Below are 20,449 nucleotides of genomic sequence, written 5' to 3'. Positions count from 1 at the left end.
AATCTGTGTCAGCAATAAACAGTGACCAGCAAGCACTGCTGTGCAAATGACAAGCTCCTGCTACAGAAAGTATAGTACACACAGAATATTTGTCAAAAAAGAATGTGTATGTCAATTCTTTATTAAATGTTTCAAAAATTATATAAACAATGATCAACAATCAAGTAACATCCTATAAACAAGCAATAGCAAGGGTGCATTATGAGATATGAAGTTTGACTCCATTCTCCAACCTTAGTGACAGATGCTGCCAAGTGATTGTTCCATCATTAGCAGGAAAAAAGCTTGAGTGTTTATTTGCAACTAATGCTGTGAATCTGAAAATGCTGGAGGTGATTTTCGGACTGTTCGGGGGTAAAGGCTGTGATCCAGCAGACAAAATGTTTAGTCAGATCAGAGAGTTCAAGAAGCCTATACGGGAAGCAGTGTTTTTTTACAAATGTAAACTACTATTTTATACATATACCCAGCAGTGCGACGATAGCCTTTGGAAAAATAGCTCTACTGTATGTTTTGTATCATACCTCATCACTAGTGTTAAACGTCATCAGCAACGTCCAACCTCTTATTCTCGAGTTTTATAATAAACGTACCCTTTGTCCCATCGCTATCCAGCTTCAGTCCTCTGTGCTTTGCACTGACCTATATCCCATGGTAGGTAGTGTATCGCCGATTCAGTCTGAAATGTTAAATTGAGCACAACACTCCTTTTAAAACTACTCTATTTCCAACAGAGGGAAGCACAGGAAAGAGAAATGGCAGAACAGTTTCGTTTGGAACAGGTTCGAAAGGAGCAAGAAGAAGAGCGAGAGGTTTGTTATTTTTTTATTTTTAGTGTTCGCCTTTTCACTTGTTGCATCACAGGTCTACAAAGCATTTGTCGGAGTATCTTGAGGAGGCATTTGAAAAATGTCCAGTAAGACCTTAAAACTGGGTTTCGAAATTAAGATAACGATGCTCTCAAAACGCACATGATACCAATAGATCACACTTTACCACACAAATGATACTTCGGGCCTAACTTACAGTGTCGGCCCGAAAGCCTCAGACCGACATTGTAGGTTTAAAGTCTGCCCGCTATATTATAATGACAGCAGCCAGAGTTTAAACCAGCAGGGAATCCGACTCGGACCAAGGATCCCGTCCGGCAGTCGGAAAGGTCTCATGATCCTTAAGGACGCCGTTTCCGCCGTCTGGATTATGATGGCACTTTCCGACAGCAGTTTCACTACAGCAGTTTCATGCTGGCCTTTCCAACAAGGAACTGCTGTCGGAAAGTGTCTTTGGGAACCCCTAGCAGGGCCCCCTGGCCCTCCGCATGTGGTCCCTAGCAGGGCCCCTATGGTGCCGCCCTTCACATCTCTGCACCGTGTGGCAGGGATGTTTAAAGACCTCAATTTTACAATGGTAGTTTGCGCTGCGGAAATGGAAGTTTGCGGTGTGGGAATCGCAGCGATGTCAGTCAGAGGTAACTCAGGGCCTTTGGATTCGTGAACTTGTTTACACTAAGTGCCACAAACTGAAATCTTACTTTAAAGTTTGCATAATTCATAGCTCTATAGAAGAGTTTTCTCTCTTTTGCCATTTTAAGCAATCATTTTTTCTAACATGCTTTTGATTCAAAGTTGTTGCATTTATTTTAGCTACATTGCAGGTTTACAGTCACAGATGTGGCATTCATTTATATTTGGGTGGGAAATCATAATCTTGTTGTTTAATGTTCTGGCTCAACTAGGCATTCTAGTTATATGTTATTGTCAGTCAGCAACCTCTGGAGATTCTTACATAATTGAGGCACCCCATTATCAATGATCTTCCCAGCTCCATGAGCACAGGAGGGAAAATACATTTGAAACATTAACAGAAACAGGTTGTATTGACCACTGAGTTTGTTTAATGAGAGTGTAGGCTAGGTTAACTAGATCATCCGGAGTCTTTACTTTTTGCGTATAGATTGGAACTGGTGCCCGATGTCCAGGCATGTAAAAGTAACAATAACATTAATGATATTCTATGTAGTGATTTACACCCTCATGCTCCAAAGTGCTGGAACATGCGACTCAGTAAACGCAGCAATGATCATATTCTAATATTAAATTGGAATATCTATCTAGAAATGGTATGGTTGTACAATGTTCCTAAAGCCTTTCTGCTACATCTTGTCCTAGCCACAATAGGTACCTGAATAAGATTCTGAGAGCTACATCTTCATTATTAGTTGGTAGGTTAGATCAATCATTCAGATAGCCCTGGCATTTTTGGAAATAGATTTATGTACGTAAGTCAGGGAGCCAATTCATATCCTTAAGAGTCTGCATTGTGGAGCACCTAGTGGGGAGGTTTTGACATTATAAGCTGCCACATTGTGCATAACCTGCAGTTTACTCATATTTTTTTTAAGTGGTTCCAAGAAAAAGGGTGCTTTGCTGATCTTATCTTTGCACCCGCTAATGCTGTTGCAATACTAGCTTTTTCTGATGGATACTTGTAGCTGCAGATTCCTTACCTGTAGAATTATCCCAGGCATGAAACTATATTGAGAAACTTCGGAGCTCTCAAATTGCCGATTGGGGGTGCATTAACACTGGATATGGCATCAGATGATGTCACCAAAGCTGTGTATCTCCCACCAACAACGCCATCTCCCTTTTGTCTGCTTCTTCAATGCAGACCTGGAAAGCGCTCTCCCTGAGTCGTAATTTTTTTTCTCACCCAAAAAAGTTCAACTTTTGTAGTACTATATCTCCCCCCCCGCACCCATCCATGGGCTCTTCATGGTCCTGGCGCATGATGACAGGAGTTGTCGTCTCCGATTGAGACCTCATTCCTTCTTTGGTGAAAAAGAAGGAGAGCAAACACAAGAAACCTAGAAGTAAGCCCACTAAGCGACTACCTTCTCCATAGGATCTTCATCCTCTGAGCTGTAATTTACTCATGGTGAAACCATCTGACCTCTGTCCTAGTGGCTCTGCACCTATGATGAATACCGACCTGATATCTGAGCTGATAGGTACTCAGTTGGCACCAGCATTTGCAATCCTGGATCCACCGGCTCCAGCTCGAGCATATCTGGAATTCCTATTGCTGCCTCATTTTACCTGGTGCTGGGTTCGACATCTTCACTAGGGCCGTGGCTCCCTCCAGCACAGCACTGGGACGCCTTTCGACTGCCCCTTGTTCTTGCCCTTGTGCTGCAGCCCCAGCATCTGCTCTTGCCTCCTCTCTGGCACACAGCTACATGGTCCATCCATCAAATGGTGCCAGGGAAACAACTGATGGCCCCAATGCCACTGGTGTCAAGTTAGACACCCTCAACGCAGCCTCTCTACATATGGAGCCCCCTCCTCAGAAGGTTTAAGAGGGAATCCAGAGGATCTTGGCAAAAAGGAAAATCGGCTAAGAAATCATGAAGTGTTGGTTCTGGCTCTGACATTCCTCAAACTTTATGCCTAGGGGCATGACAGAGAAGAACAGCAATACAAGCTGAAAGGTTTGCCTTCAGCCTGCTGACTTAGCCAGAAGGCAGAGATACTTCGCCAGAGACAGAGGTGAAGTTACCAACTGGGCGTCCAACCCAGAGATCATATCATGTCACTCTGTGGTGAGGAAGGAAGCAGAAGTTCTGGGTCTGCAACTACCATCAGTGGATGTAAACCTATCCTCGTGGAGGTTCTTCTGCCATCCGCTCCAACCTCAACACCTCTGCTTCCATTCAACAAAGCCCTGACATGGCAGCCTGGGTAAAGCTCACCATACTGGCATTGGTGAATAGGCAGGTTTTCTTGTGCTACTCATCCGCTCCTGGTGATAGTCCTTTTTTCTCACCACATCAGTCACCAGAAAGTTTGGTCTTCCAGGCTTCCTGCTCCTCCAGTCAGGCAGCAGGAACATTCCCTACAGTTCTCTCGGATAATGAGTGTAAATGACCGAAAGCTTGGGCAAAGAAAATGTTTTCAGTTGGAAGCATGGCAGTGAATAGTGAAGTCTCTAAAATGGTGACTGATTGTTAGCCCGTTATACACACATCTTATGGGGCATGGCCCAGATAGTAACCCCACACCTTCCCGAGGACACACAGACACATTTCCAGGAGGTGATCCGAGATGGACATTATGCCTCATGGCACATCATTAACCTGGCTTGAACACTGCGGATTCCTTCACGAGAGCCCTGTGTACCTCAATCTCCATTGGTTGCCATGCATGGCTCAGGACTTCTTGTTTGTCAAGGGATGTGCAGGACAGTCTCATGATTTCTCCTTTGATGTAGCTAGATTATTCTTTGACACAGCTGAATCGTCCTTGAGCTCTTCAAGGCCAGCAAGGCAACAGCCCAATTTTGGGCACACCAGCTCCGTAACCTACTGACTTCCTGATACCAAGTACAGCCAGAGGTAAAGGCTGTGAATCCATCTAGCAAACCTTCTCTTCCTCTCCTGCATCTCCAGGAAAACGAGGAGAAACTTACACGGATGGAGGGCGAGTGTCCTCTTATATACCATGGGGTCCTCCAAATTACAGAAAGAAGTTACACCCTTCCCATCCTTCAGGCTCCATCCTCTATCTTCTCCACCCATCCACCCCCCCCCCCCCCCACACCACTCTTAAGCCGCTTCCTCTCCTCCACACACCTCGGGCCATCTTTCTGTCCTGCAACAAGAAGTGGAAGCGCTCCTACGGAAAGGGCCTGTAGAGCTAGTGCTAAAGCAAGAGAGGAAATAGGTATGTTATTCCAGCTATGTCATTGAGCCCAAGTAGGACAGCGGTTGACATCTGATCCTGGACCTAGGAGAGTTAAATTTCTTCCTCACAAAGGAAAAGTTCATAATGCTGACTCTAGGTCAAATGAAAATGGAGAGACTGGATGCATACTTCCATCCATCTGTCACCTGGTCTCCTCATGATTATTTGCACTTTTTTGTGTATTCTACGCACTACCAGTATGCAGTGATCTCCTTTGGGTTAACATCAGCACCTTGAGTCTTCACCAATATAATGGCAGTGGTTGTGGCCCATCTCAGTAAGTTGGGCAATCAAGTTTTCTGTAGTGTTGCACCATCTTCAGTCAATAGTCTCACTACTGTTTAACCTGAACTTTTCAATCAAGCAAGTCCAAATCTCACCGATGGCACCTTCCAATGACTCCAGTTTATTGGGTTGGTACTGGACACCACCCGCCTCTACACCTGTCTTCAACCCCAGACGACATGAAATGGTTGCATTCTTCCAACAAGGTGTGATGGTTCCTGTCCTGAAGGCTCTGTGATTTCTAGGTCTGCCGTCTTACTGCTTAATTCTAGTCACTCCTACACGTAGGCACATGAGGGCGCGCACACGCAGTATGTGGGAAACCCTTTGGACTCCATAATAATCTTCCCCAGTACTGCAAATCTTTTGTTGGGGGAATTAGGCCCGCCTGTGGAGCGAGATGGCCTTTACTCAGGGCCGGACTGGGAACCAACACCAGCCCTGGCAAAGTGCTCCGCCACCTCCCTAGTAATGTACATCAGCAAGTAAGGGAGAGTAGGGGTTCACCTTCAGGGATCTTGTTAACCAAGGGGGGGGGGGGGCACTGAATGTCAAAGCCACAGCTTGAGACAGTGTTATCTTGTTGATCACGAGTGGCCTCTCCTACTGTAGTTAATCATAAAGTTTTCACCAAGCACTGCTTGGGTGGAATTGTTCGCTGCTTCAGAAAAGGCTCAATGCCATCAGTTTTGGGTCCTCCAGAATCTGCTGAGATGAGCTTTAGGGAGGATGTGTTTTAGTAGAAGTGGAAGTTTCAACTGCACTAGGAGCATCTAGGGTGTGGTTTGCAACCCAATGATTCTACACATCTCCCATTCAACCTGCCATTCAGACCAGACCTTCTCTCTCAGTTGAGAAGGAATGGTACTGCATCCCGATCTCCGAGGCCTCCACCTCCATGTCTCGAGATTGAGCAGGGACATCTGAAATCTTTCCAGCTGCCGGAGGTGGTGAACATTTTCTTATGTCAAGCACTAGAAAGTCATCTATGTTTATTTATACCTCTGAGTGATTGTCCATCGAAAGCCTATCTGTGTATGCACAAAAAATTGTGACAGGATTTCCTCACACACCACCAGGTGTTATGCTTCATCATAGGACTCCCTTCGCCCTTCAAAAACCTGTTTTGATGAATAGTGGGCCTGTGCTTAATAGTAAAGGAAGCACTTCTAACTATTGAACCTGTGATGTGAATATATAAAAAAACAGTGTGATACATCAAAACTGCCTTTTAATTTGAAAGAGATATCACTTGAAATTAAAAACCAGCGTAGAGGCTAGGGAAACCAGTACTCCATCCCCACCTTACATCGTCAACATGTTTCTGCCTCTAGTCTCACATGTGTCTGTGGCATTCATCAGGATGGAACACTGGATCATATTGTGACATAGAACCCTGCAGCAGCGGCTTCTCTGCTAAGGCGGAGGAGCGTCGCCCCACTGCTTTAAAGCAGTGCAAAGGAAAAATAAAATTATAATATCGGAACGTTATTTTCATTTTAGTTTTAGCTGTACAGTTGCAGCCAGGTTAGGGCGGGGCTAGCCTCCCAAGACCCTGAGGGAGGAGGAGTGGTATCTGCTGTCCCTTAAGTCCACATGACGGCATGGCCAGCCAAACCGTCATGCGCACATGCATGCTCTCCACAGGCTGTATTGTAGAGCCTGGGTGAAGAACATGCACAACCTCCCGGTCCCTCTCTTAGCGCCGAACCGCGGTGCTCAGATCAGTCGCAACCAGTGCTTAATTTGTGCCGGTGCTTAGCACTGGCACTTGTATCTCAGGGCCGGGTCTACACTCTAGACGAGTCCACGTGCAAATGAGCCATAATTGCGCATTCTTGGAGTAGGTCACTGTAGGCGCCATCGTTCCAGTCTCTCCCCATCCCTGTGAGGAGCTGATATCAAACATCAATGCATGCGTTCGGTGCGCCTGCATTGATGTTTGATATCAGCTCATCACAGGGATGGGAAGAGACTGGAACTGTGGAGCGCGCGTAAAGTATTTCAAATCTGCTGGCCGCCTAATGTGAGCTACACACCTCACATTACAGCCAGAAACCGAAACTGAAACTTCCTGGGGCCTCGACTGGGTCTTTGACGTAGGTCACGTCACACCCCATTATCACAGGACAGAAGCAATCCGCGGGTCGTGAAGCAGGGCTCCTCTGCCGCTGATTAATTTAAACGAAGAAGGCTCTCCCGAAGTCAAGGTAAGAAATTAATGCCTTTGACTAGCATTATATGTGTCTACAATCCAAGCGCTGAAATGTACGATCCTGCTAAATAATGTTTTATAGCGTGGGGGCCGTGGCTGCAGCTCTTCCTGTCCTGCTGCTGTCTTTTAATGTTTGCAGCGAAATCTTTTTTTTAAAGTTAGAAGTCAGCAGCAGTGGCGGAAGAACTGCAACCATGGGCCCCACACGATAAAACATCATTTTCCACAATGAGCAATTTGAATGCTTTGTAGACAAATATGAACAATTTGAAATGACCGTGACTAATCCCTGCCTCCCAAACCATTCTTATAGCTTTGGGGGCCTGTAATACTATGAATGTTCGCACTTCTAAGAGTGTGATCGTTAGTAGCTGGGTTTCTACTGGGAGGGAGGGGCACTGTGTGGTGCAAGCTGCAGTGGTCTCCCAACGGGAGCCCCGGCACTTATTTATTTACAATTTAAGCACTGGTCGCAACACTGCTCAGCAGTGTCATGATTGGTTAGGAAGTCTGGGAGACTGAGTGCTTCCTGGTTCCTGCTGGAGGAGATGCGGCGGCTGGCGACCAGCAGGTAAGTTTTCTTTTTTCTTCAATTTTTTTCCTAACCCATCCCCTCCTTCCCCCACCCCCTCCACCGTTTCATACCAGCTCCACTACAACCCTGTTAGTGCCACTTTTAAATTCGGCTGACCTGTGTCGTCCCTCATTTTTCCTAGGTTCTTAGGCACCCACACTGTGGGTCACTTGTGCCTCATGGATGAGGGGCTCAGGAACCCCTAGTCAAACATACTCCAAGGTACCTCCCTTGTGGATCCCCTGACGCTGCTCACTCCTCCTTCACCATTGATATGCAATATGATCCTGTGACACAGGAAACAATTAATGATAACCTACAAGAATAAAATGAGAAGACTGGAAATACAGAATGATGGAGTAAAATGTCATGAAGTGAATTCAAGACTAGTCAAATTTGGTAATGACCAAGCCCTGGCATTTAGCACCAGAGATCGCTGGCTGTGAATAGAATCTTTGGCTGCCGCACTGACTTTTTATACAAATTAGCACTGTCAGTAAATAAATGTACTAACTGCTTTGACCTATGGCCTCCGTGGAATTGTCGTCCTCTTTTAGAACAAGTTTATCCTCTGAGAAAACCAGATTATTAACTAAACTCATCCAGCAACAAATGATTATTTATAATATCACATATACTCCTCTTCACTAAACTTTTCTCAAACAGATCACTTTTGGTAAGTGGTCTGTGCAGAAAGTCACATTGATTATATGCTACTTTTCTCAAAATCACCCACCAACCAGTAGGTCATGTTAGTTTACATATTTACCTTCATTTCGAAGGTAGTTTGTTTGAAACGTAAGCATTGAGGGGGGCGTGCTGCCACTGGCCTGTTGACCTAGCACAGGCCTCTCCGATGAGGGCTGACGACAATCCCGACCGCTCCCCCCCCCCCCCCCCCCCCCCCCAGACACTGGTAGCAGGTGACCCCAATCCCTAAGCATGGAACATCACACAGAGCCCTGAGCAATGAGCGAAGGCCTGCACTGAGCCTACAGCGGGGCCTCCTAAGAACCGCCAACTGGAGCTCAGAGATCCTGCCAGTACCACCGCTCAACAGCACAAACACTGCAGACCGGCGAGCGGCAGGTGCTTAGAGCCGAGACCGATGGCCCACGGTGACTGATGGAGGACCCTACTGCAGCCGAGGGGGAGGAACGGCAGAGTCAGCTGGTGAAACAGCAGGGGACTACCTGGAGAGCCAGGTGAGCACCCACATCCAGACTGTCTGGGCTATTCATGCTGCTAGGCGGGTGATCAGCAGTCCGAGATGCTGAGATGCTCCACCCCCAACTCCCCCCCCCTCCCGCCCCCCCACCTCAATACTGTAGCTACGGCCCCTGGAGGGGCCCGAAAGCCGAGAGGCAACAGACCCAGTCTGAGCACTTGAGCAGTGACAGAGGCCTCCAGTGGTCTAGGGACATCACCTGTAACACGCAGAGTGAAAGGGAGCTGTGATGGAAGCGATGGGCCGAGCAGGAAGGCCCGATTGGACCTGAGGAGCTGAGGCTTTGAGATCCGATGATCCCCCTCCAGCATGCTGAGAGTGCAATAGAACGGATAGCCCTCAACCCCGATATAGCCCTGGGGTAAAGACTGCCAGGGACCAGCAAGACGCATTGGAGATTGAAGTCCCACCTGCCTGGCGGCGATCTATTAACTGAAAGGGGAGCGATGGTAACCCCTACGAAGGCATGCCCAATCTCTGGCAGAAGATAGGACCGGTCCTCAGCGACAGGGCAATAATCTCTATCCCCGCTGGGCCTGGAAACGGCACCACTCCCTGTGTCAGGCCCACATAGCCCAAGAGATCTCCCCATGCTGCAGGCCACAGGGAGCTCCCCACTTAGAGTTTACCATGGCGGGATCCTGAGGCAGTAGCACTTTGAGACCCCCACCGGGTCAAGAGCGCCTGCACATCGTATCAATGGGCGCCTCCGTTAGGGTCTATACTGGGGGAAACCCGACTATCTTGCTCCCCCATGACGACCTGGTCCTGATGCTCTTAAACAGGGCTAGCAAGCACGGGCGAAGTGTTAGGAGATAATGAGAGGGGTCAGCGATAGGGGAGAACAGCAATGGCGACGACCACAATAAGAAAGAGCACAGCCTGAAATATCTGCTTGTCTGCCCACTTGGGGGCTCATCCAGCAAGAGAGGGTGACCCAAACACCCTACACCCTACACCCTACACCCTACACCCTACACCCTACACCCTACACCCTACACCCTACACACACACACACACACACACACACACACACACACCCACACCCACACACACACAAACACACCCACCCACCGACACACACACACACACACACACACACACACACACACACACACACACCCCCCAATACACCCCCCTAGCAGAGCGAAGACACCAAAGATGAGCCAGTGACCCGCTCTTTTTTGGAATCAATGTTCACTTCACTGAGGGATGACCTACAGGCAATTAAAAGAGACCTCTCCTAGGTCATTAAAGAAGTTAAGAAGGCTGTAGATTCCCTAGGGGACCATGTTTTAGCCATGGAAGAAAAGGGAGATGGCAGAGAGGAGGAACTCTAATCTCTTAAACAAGAGGTCATCCGCCTCTGCGAGCAGCACATAGGCCTTGCAGGACTACTTAGAGTATCTTAAGAATAGATATCGCCGGAACAACGTCCGCATTCGTGTTATAGCTTCTAAAGCGGAAGGGGAGGACATATTTAGCTATGTCAGGGACCTCTTTTGCTCCATCCCAGAGACTTCCTCAGAAACTGAAATAAAAATTGATTGAGCACATCGAGTCGGTGTGCCCCGCTCCCCTACAGCATTACCTGTGGACATACTGGTATACGTGCATGACTACCGAACAAAGGAGGAGATCCTGCGCAAAGCTCGGCAGAAACACTCTATTACATTTAGAGACCAAACCTCAACACTCTACCAAGACCTAGCAGTCACTACACTGCAGAAGAGGAGAGAGTTCGACCCGTCACCTCACACCTGTGATCCAAAGGGATAATCTACTCCTGGGGACACCCCTTTGGCCTTCTATTCCGTTGGGGGGAGTGGTTTATCCAGCTGCGTTTTTTAAAAGAGGCCTGCTAGATGCTGGGTCTGGACTTGCCCTCTGAAAGGCGAGAGCCGGATTCCCCAGGCCCTTGACAAAGGAGCAGCAACCACGATGGTGGAGACGTGAAACATGAGAAGGAACAGGGCACCCAGATCCTATGGAGGTGGCGAAGGGACAGCAAGTGGTGCTGGTGCGGGCCTGCATTGTTGGTCAAGATGCCCACTACCACATTTAGAGTCCGCACCCTCAATATGAGAGGGCTGAATAACCCGGTAAAATGCAAGCCGTATTATCCTACTTGGAGAACACGGGGGCAGATGGCAGTCTTTGGAGAGGAGGTGAGTCTCCTGGAGAAGACAGATATCACCTTAGATCACGTGCCTTTACACACCAGTTCTTCTCCTCAGCTTCCACAAAAACCGCAGGAGTAGCCATCCTCGTGGCTTGCTCATTCAAGGGGAGGGTGGGTTAGAAGGAGGCCAAGTTTAATGGTAGACTTATTGCATGCCATCTCACACTGGGGGATCAGTTCTTGACTTTGGACTCTATTTATGCTCCTAACAATGGGCAGGAAGCATTTCTACACATGTCCACCACTGAGGGGAGGGTGCTGCTGTGAGGAGAGCTCAACCTAGTATTTGATAACGAGCTAGACAAATCGACGCAGAGACCTGGATAAAGAGGGGCGCTGTCGGAGGGAGGATGAGGATGGCGGCGAGAACTAGGTCTCAAAGACATATGGAGGGCCTCCCACCCTCAAACATATCAACATTATTTCTTTTCTAATGCCCACAAGTCCTACGCTAGACTGGACTACATGGTGAGCACGAAAGAAGTACATACACATGTCACAGAAACTGAGTAGACCACATGCTGGGCATGAAAAGAAGTACATACACTTGTCACAGAAACTGAGATGCTCATAGCGGCACTCTCAGATCATGCTGCAGTGACTGACGTTGACTCTTAACCAACTGGAACTTCCCACTCATTAGTGAATATTGCAGGACACCAAGCTACAACGCCCGGAAGTAGTGGCTCAAACCCGCCTTGCCCTTACTGAATACCTTACACACAATGATAACCCTGATACCCCTACAACTTAGGGAGGCATTCAAATTAGTAATACAAGGGAGGGGAACTCATTGCGATATCAGCAGCTGACACCTCCTCCCGAAAAGATACGGGAAACCCTTACCAAACACATCAAAGAGCTTGGGCGTATACCACAACTTACTGGGGCCCCAAGGGTCTGGCGTCAGCTGTCCACCCTTCGCTCACAACTAGCTATCCTCAATCTAGATCGAGCAGAATGCACTGCCCTCTGTTTATGTCATTCCTTCTATATAGTTGTAGACAAATGTGGCCCCCTCCTAGCAAACGAGCTTCATGCTCCGCGACAGACCGTGGGAGTGTCCTTAATTTGCACATAGACAAGGGCACTCGTAACAGAAGATAAAGCCATTGTAGACTAATTTCAGGAGTTCTACGCACACCTGTACTCGGGCCAATGTCTAGACCCCGCGGATTGCGCCAATGTCTTCAATTTGTATGTACGACACCCCCCCCCCCTCCTGTCGGAATAAGCAGAAACCCTAGAAAGTGAGATACGCATAGAAGAGGTCATAACAGCCATTTCCCATTTAAAACCAGCTAAATCTCTAGGCCCGGATGGATGCTGGTCTGCTTTTTATAAAACCTTCCACCCCATCCTAGCACCCATACTTACACGGCTATTCAACTCTCTTGCTGATCCCGGGGCAATCCCAGCCTCAATTGCACCGCCTTGATCATGGTCATTCCTAAACCAAGACACAGGGTAGCTCATACCGGCTCATCTCACTTTTACATGCAGGCTTGAAACTGTTCACTGGCATTCTCGCCCGTAGCCTGAACCCTTACATGCCTGCGATTATTGACCCAGACCAAGCAGGCTTCATCTCCCAGAGACAAACAAGCGATAACACCAAATACATCAGACAAGTCGTAAAAAAGGCCTCTCGTACTCCAGGTGAATTTATGTTCCTAGCAATTGATGCCGAGAAGGTTTTTGACAGAGTCCACTGGCCTTTCCTGGAGCAGATCCTGGCACACTTCAGACTGGGCGAGAAATTTAGAACGCAGATCTTAATCTGTTACCATCGTCTCACAGCGACAGTCCGGGCCAATGGTTACACCTCTGATTCATTCCCAGTAGACTGGGCACATGTCTTGGGTGCCCTTTATCGCCCTATACATGGAGCCTTTGGCTCAGAGGGTCTAAGATGACTTTTGGAAGAGAACGCCAGACCGTCAGCCTTTATGCTGACGATGTATTGGCAACATTAGACAGGCCAGCCATGGCACTGCCAGTCTTTTTGAGGGAGCTTGACACCTTCGGAGCATCATCGGGCTTCCGGGTAAATGTGGAGAAATCACAAGCGCTTAATCTCTCCCTGCCCCTTCATCTGGTGGACCAGCTGACACAGCAATACCCCATTCAATGGGAGACAGGCGATCCCCTACCTTGGGATCAAACTTGTACCCACAACACTATTAACTGCCTCTATCAACTACTACATAAACAAGTACGTACTAATTTAGCCCGCTGAAAACATCATCAGATCTCTTGGCTAGGGAGAATAACGGCCATCAAGATGTCGATCCTTCCCAAAATACTGTATCTCTTCTAGTCACTCCCGTTCCTACCGCCAAGGGACATGAACCCCAGATTACAGGCGGAGCTGCTGCAGTTCATCTGGCAAGGAGCTAGGCTTCCTCCCCCTTTGAGATGGAGGATTGGGTATCCTGGACCTTCAGCCCAACTGCGCTACTTAGCAGAATAGAATCGTGTGGAGTCTGAGGAACACTGGCTGTTCCTGGACAGAAGAGTGGCTGGCACATCACTCTGGAAGGTCCCCTTCCTAAAGAAATTGCAAAGAACACAGACCACAGAATCTATACCTGTCTCCAGTTACACGAACAACTATGGTAGCATGGGACCAAACCAATGTCCGGTGTGGACTGACATCCTTTCCTTCACCCATGACGCCACTTTTAGAAAACCCGGTATTTGTCCCAGGTGTAGGAACAGGGACATTTATAAGATGGCGACAATCTGAATGCTGCTCTATGGGCCACATGTTCGATGAAGAGAGTGATCCCCTTTACTCAAATGTGCACCGATTATGGACTCCCTGAGACTGAACGTCTCTGCTATATGCAACTCCGACACCGGATATTACACCCTCACAACAGGCCCAATGCACAGCGATGCCTCACCCAATACGAAAAATGGCTGATCACCAAACGTCCAACAAAAATCTCATCTTGGAAATGTTTGTACTCCTGAACTAGCTTAATAAACATATACATAATGCCAGTCAGGTTAGGTTAGAAGAGATCTGAGGAGACCACTGGGCAGAAAAGATTTGGAGGAGATCTACCATAGAGCCAGACACACGGCTACCAATGTGGCACTCACGGAAACACTCCCCAAAGTGGCTGCATACTGGTATTCTACCCCGGCGAGATTGCACAAGGTCAGTCCAGCTATGAGCGCGCTCTGTTGTTGGCAATGCGGAGGACAGGGGACCTTAGTCCACTTGCTGTGCCTTTTTCCCCTGCTCCTCCCATATTGGTCGCAAGTGCTTGATGACATAGGCCTACACCTCCAAACACAACTGGCACGATTCCAGTCTTACACAATTCTGGTTCTGCCCAATCCTTTAACGTATCCCCTAAAATCCAGACATGGGGAACAGATTGGTCGAGCACTAGGGGCAACCGTGCAGAATATTCTCTCACACTGGGGTACCACACAGATTCCTCCATAAATTATGGGTCATCCTAGGCATGGAAAAGATCTCGCTTGCACCGACAAACCAGGGCGCTTCCTGTGGAGAACTATGGCGGCCATACCTATCTCTACTCTCACAAGACTTCTGGGAATTAACTTGCCCAAAATATCTTTGCCTTCCACGCTTACCGGAGGCAGACAGCCATAGTTGAGCCACCCATTACCAATAAGTTGTTGTAATCATTGATGCTTGTTAATTGACTAGCAGTGAGTAGAGGGTGGGGAGGGAGGGGAGGGTGGGACGGGAGGGGTCTTTTTGACTGCCGATCTATTGACTGTATGAATATGTTTGCCTTGATGAGCTCCCTCTCGGCTCCCGTGAGGTGGGCACTGCTATTTATTTATTTAGTGCAATTTTATATAGTGCGAACATTACCCGAAGGTGTCAGAGCGCATTACAAAAGAACCAGTTGCGTTACATAAGGACTTTGGATTACATGAATTACATAAGAGATACAAACAGAAAGGTCTACTACATATACTTGTGTATATGTAGATATGTGTAGATATGTGTATATTTAGAGTAGTAAAATCTCTCAGGATTACAGTTTTACAACGATTAGGCTTGGACAAATATATATTACATATTTACAGAGCAGGAAATTCTTGCTATTTTTCAGCCAGGTGTTCAGGTGGTGTTGTACTCAAGGGTGGTGGTCTTGGGTCTGGAGGGATCCCCGAGTTGGAGAAGTCATTGACAGAGCTTTTCATGTTGCTATTTGTAAATGTTTTAGTAGTGTCATTTGTGTTTTTTAATTCAGGGAGAAATAAGTAACCAATCAGGATTCAGATTATTTGATGTTGTGAGTTCATTTAGTATTGATCCCTGGTAGTTTCATCCTCTACACAGTTTTTGCATTTCTCTGTGCCTTTGACCCCCCACTGTTGTGAATCTATCGAAGCTGTTCCACTTGGAGATTTTTGCTTAGTTTTTCCCTTTGTTTACAAATAAAACCAAGCTTTGGCAATGTTATCTTCCTGTGTTCTGTAATAGTTGGGTGAATCAAGCTTTCTAGAAAGAAAATCCCATAGTAATACAACATCTCAAAATGAAAGCTTTTGCTTGAACAGGCTGTAGTAGCAGAATTAAACTGTACTTTTAATGATGAGTGTTGTGAAAAAGGTAATATGATCGTGTTGTAAGTGGTGAAATTAAAAGGCATGCACGGCCCAATATTGCAAAGGAGATGCTTGTAACCAAAGGCCAAAAAGTGCTGGCTGGACCAATCAGTATCAGGTCCTGTTTTTTCAAAATTAAGTGAAGCTTCTTTGTCTAGTTTTAAAGAGCACCTTGTCAATAGATCCTCAGATCTTGATTGTTCTAAGTATAGAGCTCATACAGGTATATCAGAATTGTCTTGTCTGTACTGGTATACCTTGGTTGTCTCATGTGCTGGACTGCAGACGTGAGAAAATGCTTGAGGTTCCCTTCTGAGATCATGACTTTAAGGGAAGATCAGATGGGGCACATGGTCTTCCTGATATCTTGTGACATTTTTGTCTCTGAAGGAAGATTGTGGCCAGGCATCTCCAATGCCTTGTTAGATCTCATTGAAGGCATCCATTCAAAACGCTAACAGCCCCATGATTGTATGACGTTATATGCAGAAGAATAATAAAGTCATTGGAGATTAGCAGATTTGATCAAGTTATTAATGTAGTTAGTAAAACTCAAGCCACTGTTCAGCCTGCACTTAAGGGAATAGATATTAGAAGACAAAGATGTTGACAGCCAAGATAGATGCTTGCCAACCAAAATGTAAACTCGTTCTCAGGTGAGTTCAACTTGAGTTAACTGGGTATCCAATCCCCAGTGCGAAAACAACAGTACATGAAATGCCAGATGAATCCTCTGCTATGGTGATCCTCCATTAAAACACTGTTTCATTTTGGGTACAGGTGTGCAAAGTGGCCCTATTGCTCTGTTGGCACCTTCACAAGTTTTGTGTGTGGACTTGCATACTGTTTTGTTTCAGAAGGGTTTGTGACTGTCGAGGCTGGCTCTTTTCGGCTCGTTGGAACCGATTACCAGAAATGGGGTCAGTTGAACTAGGACCTTTACGTCAACGCCCGTGCTTCCTTTCCAGGACTCATTGATGTTTCCAGGGCAATATATTTCAAGAAAATCTGTAGCTTTATTTGTTGAAATTCTTCTTAAATCCCAAGAGATAGAACATCAGCTGCAGTAGATCGCGGTATGAGTTGAAAGAAAGGAACCGTACAGGAGCCGCTAAGTACAAGACTCCGTCGATGAATAATGAGAGGGACGGGTGGGGTAAAGGGATCACAAAAAGGCAACTGAACAGCAGTACAGGTGCTCAGATGACGGCTTCAAGTAGTAAGTCGCTGCATTGCAGTGTCATTCTTTTGTTGTTTTTTTATGTGAAGAGGCTGAGAACAGGTCTTTCTTTTATTGCTATTTGCCCTTCCTTGCCTTATTCAAAACCGCATTAGAATAGCTTTTTGAAACTTTGTTTCCTACATAAGAGCAATGAGACCAGTTTACATTTCAGATTCAGCCAGACTTTGCTTTTAGATCCAAGCTGAAACTAGGAAAATAATGCATCCATTTGTTTTCCGAAACAAAAGAGATGTTTGATAACGCCATGCATGAAAAATACAAAAAAGCTAATGGATATGGGGATTATGTTCGGGCAATTGTTCTACAGCAGTGTTTGCTCACAGAAGGTATTTTTGCTCATATATTTTAAGTCTGTTTTATGTATCTATACAAATAGACAGCCACCGCCCTTTTTTGAGAGATAAATTGTGGTTTATTCAGGTCCAGGAATAGTAAACATCCATCTCCTAATTGTTTTCCAACTTCGCCCATTGTTGTGGAGCACGCCTTGTCAATTCCCATTCTGCGGAGAAGCCATTGGAGACCTGTTGTTTTGGATCCAGGTCTTCTTTGAAGAAAGAAAAGGGCTCTAATGAGCTACTGTTGTTTATTCTTCTGTGATCTAATTGATTGGACTCAGTAAATAAAGTAGCCTCTGTGGTTATATGGTGAAAGGATATTTCAAAACACAGAAAAGATAGAAACAGGTGCTTTCAAAACAATAGGAAACAAAGAAACCAAAGCATTATTTAGTAATTGATGACCCTGAGACGGAGCCTGGCCTGTGTGCCGCAAGGGTTGTTTTGTAGTCTTTTGACTATGCCAGACGACAGCACTCTAATGCAGGGTCTCCAACCATTTCTGTAATACGAGTTGCTAATATTCAACGGAAACCATCCCCACTTGCTAACATTAGTGTTCTACTAGTGACCACGCAGACATGATAATAAAATGGCCACCCCACACAAGATTACCAGCAGTGATCACCTCAGTGCATCATGCAGGGTTGCCAGTAGTAATGTAAAAACGTGTGTTCACTTTGGAATGTCTCTACATGCGTAATATATGGCAGCCATAGCTGCAATGCCCTTGTCAGTAAGGTAACATTGGTAATAATTATCCAAAATGGACGGTGCACAATAGAATACAGTTCAACCGGTCTTCAAAGGTCTTCGAAAAAACTTTATTGTTCAAATTCTTTTTTTAAAAAGCCTCAGCAACAGCCAATGCGTTTCGTTCCGGTGGAACTTCATCAGGGCTCAAATGTAGTATCTTGGGATTTGATTACAAGGAATCACTGGTCATGGAAGGCCACAATGATTAATATATTAGATATCTTTATCAATTTTTAGAAGATAAGAGGTGAATATACACCAGAAAATTCTAAGTCATTTCAGATCCTCTGATTCAAATTCGTGAGTTTGAGGAAATATGTCCTAGGACCACAGATTGGATCTTCCAACATCAATTGTACGTGAAGAAAGTTCCCGATCAGTATCGTACAGTTTGCTAGCCCAAATGTCCTCCCAGAGAAATGATAAACCCTATCAGATCAGGAGATTCAGAGTACATCCAGAGTGTAGACAGGTTTCCTTAGTCAGATATGTTAGCGCTTTGAATTTTTCAAAAGAAGAAATACATCATTGTGCCTTAGTCTAGCTCCACAGACCCCTTGTATCGGTACCGATACAAGGGGTCCCGTGGAGCTAGACTAAGGCACAATGGCCGATTACATGACGAGCCGATTTTTGCTGAACCTTGGAGCCATACATTTGCACAATCTGCCGCAATTACCTGGGTTTCTGTTGAGGAGGCACGAGGCGTTTGTGGACAGCCGCCTGCACACCGAACCTGCCCGACCATCGGAGCCTGCCAGTCAAAGCCCGGAACTACATCCCCCAGCATTCTGTGCAGCGCCCCCGCTGCGCACCGCACTACAATGCACCAGGAGGCGTTTGAAACGGGGTGAGGGCTTCTGCAGCGCGGGAGCCGATTTTTGCAGAACCATGGAGCCATACATTTGCACAATCTGCCCCATTACCTGCGTTTCTGTCGAGGAGGCGCGGGGCGTTTGTGGACCGCCCCCTGCACGCCGAACCTGCCCGACCATCGGAGCCTACCAGCCAAAGTCCGGAATTACATCACCCAGCATTCTGTGCGGCGCACATGCTGTGCACTGCACCACCAAGTGTCAGTGACAGGAAGAGGCAGGGCAGGGCCACTCCCCTTGGCTGTTGTCTTCCCAGGCGTTGTCGAAGAGCGGGTAAGACCTACATCGAACAATCTCATCCAATCATTATGATGTTCTCCCAATGATGGACGAGCCTGTATTGAGACTTTGAGACTGTGTTGTTATTTGTTACGGCCACAGTGAGAACAGGGATCTTAAGGTCTCAAGGCCTAACGGGTTGCTTTGTTACACGTTCTAACAGACACTGGGAGGGGGTTTCAAGGCGTTCTAAGGTGCAAGACAATTTTAGGTGGACAGAAACTAGTCTCCAACCAATGTCATAGGACCACCCTGAGTATAGGTGCCAACAGATAATAGCTTAATGGTAAGAAACTAGTGAAGTTGTCTTTATAATAATTATTCCACCATTTTACTAAGCTGCCGGCTTGCTAGTTCCCATTTTAAATCGCAACACCATAGGTTGGTCCTGTAAATTTTGAAACACATAGAAGCCAACAGATTAGGAGCATGGATAAACGCAAGGATGCAGCAGGCACTTTAGATGTTTTTTTAATTAGAGCAGAGTCGCTGCTTACCCATGAGATACAGTTAACAGAAAGGCGCTTATCACTCGATCCTACACGGTTTCCGCTGTCCAGAGAGACAAATATACCACTGACACCTGGAATAACAGTCCAGAGTAGACCTGAAACTTCACCCTTGATAGACCCATTCCCGATATCCTTAAGTCAAGAATGGGACGATGACAATAGTCCAAACTTAGGAGTTAGATCCCGAACCCGAAAACAAACAGAAAAGGCCAAAGGGAAAGTACAGAGAACAAGGCAAAAGTGTGCTAAGGGGGGGACAGAACTCATGAAAACAGGGGGCCCAAGGTTCAATCCTCAAGTAACTCATCAAATAGAGGAACAAATAGTGGTAACACAAAAAATATCTAGCACAGAGACAGAAGCAGACGTTCCTCTTACCGATGAGAAAACAAAAGTAAAATATGAAGTTTTTGAAAGTATACTTAGAGGGATCCTAGATACAACTTTAGGATCCATGATGACCCAGATAAGTAGCCTAATGGATGAAAGATATGGTTGTATGGAACAAAATATTGAGCAGTTGAATGAAGCTGTAGGTAGTATGAGAGACAAAATAGATCAAATTAAACCTTGTACCGAAGAAAGGGGTAATAGTCCAAGACACCTAGCGGTGCC

At 46.4% G+C, this 20,449-nt stretch overlaps 1 protein-coding gene across 2 annotated transcripts in view; it reads left to right on the top strand.

Moving 5' to 3' along the window:
* The window catches only part of FAF1 (Fas associated factor 1), a 1,861,897-nt gene that overhangs the window by 1,559,742 nt on the left and 281,706 nt on the right, over positions 1-20,449 (top strand). For both annotated transcript variants that reach the window (XM_086952414.1, XM_086952412.1), the window contains exon 17: positions 735-812. In XM_086952414.1, the coding sequence (XP_086808540.1) occupies positions 735-812 (78 nt within the window). The remainder of the gene's footprint in view (positions 1-734; positions 813-20,449) is intronic.

This window comes from Lissotriton vulgaris, chromosome 1_1 (assembly GCF_964263255.1).
Source record: "Lissotriton vulgaris chromosome 1_1, aLisVul1.2, whole genome shotgun sequence".
Lineage (NCBI taxonomy): Eukaryota > Metazoa > Chordata > Amphibia > Caudata > Salamandridae > Lissotriton > Lissotriton vulgaris.
The sequence above is the reverse complement of the archived record's forward strand: the minus strand, read 5'-3'. Positions and strand labels throughout refer to the sequence as shown.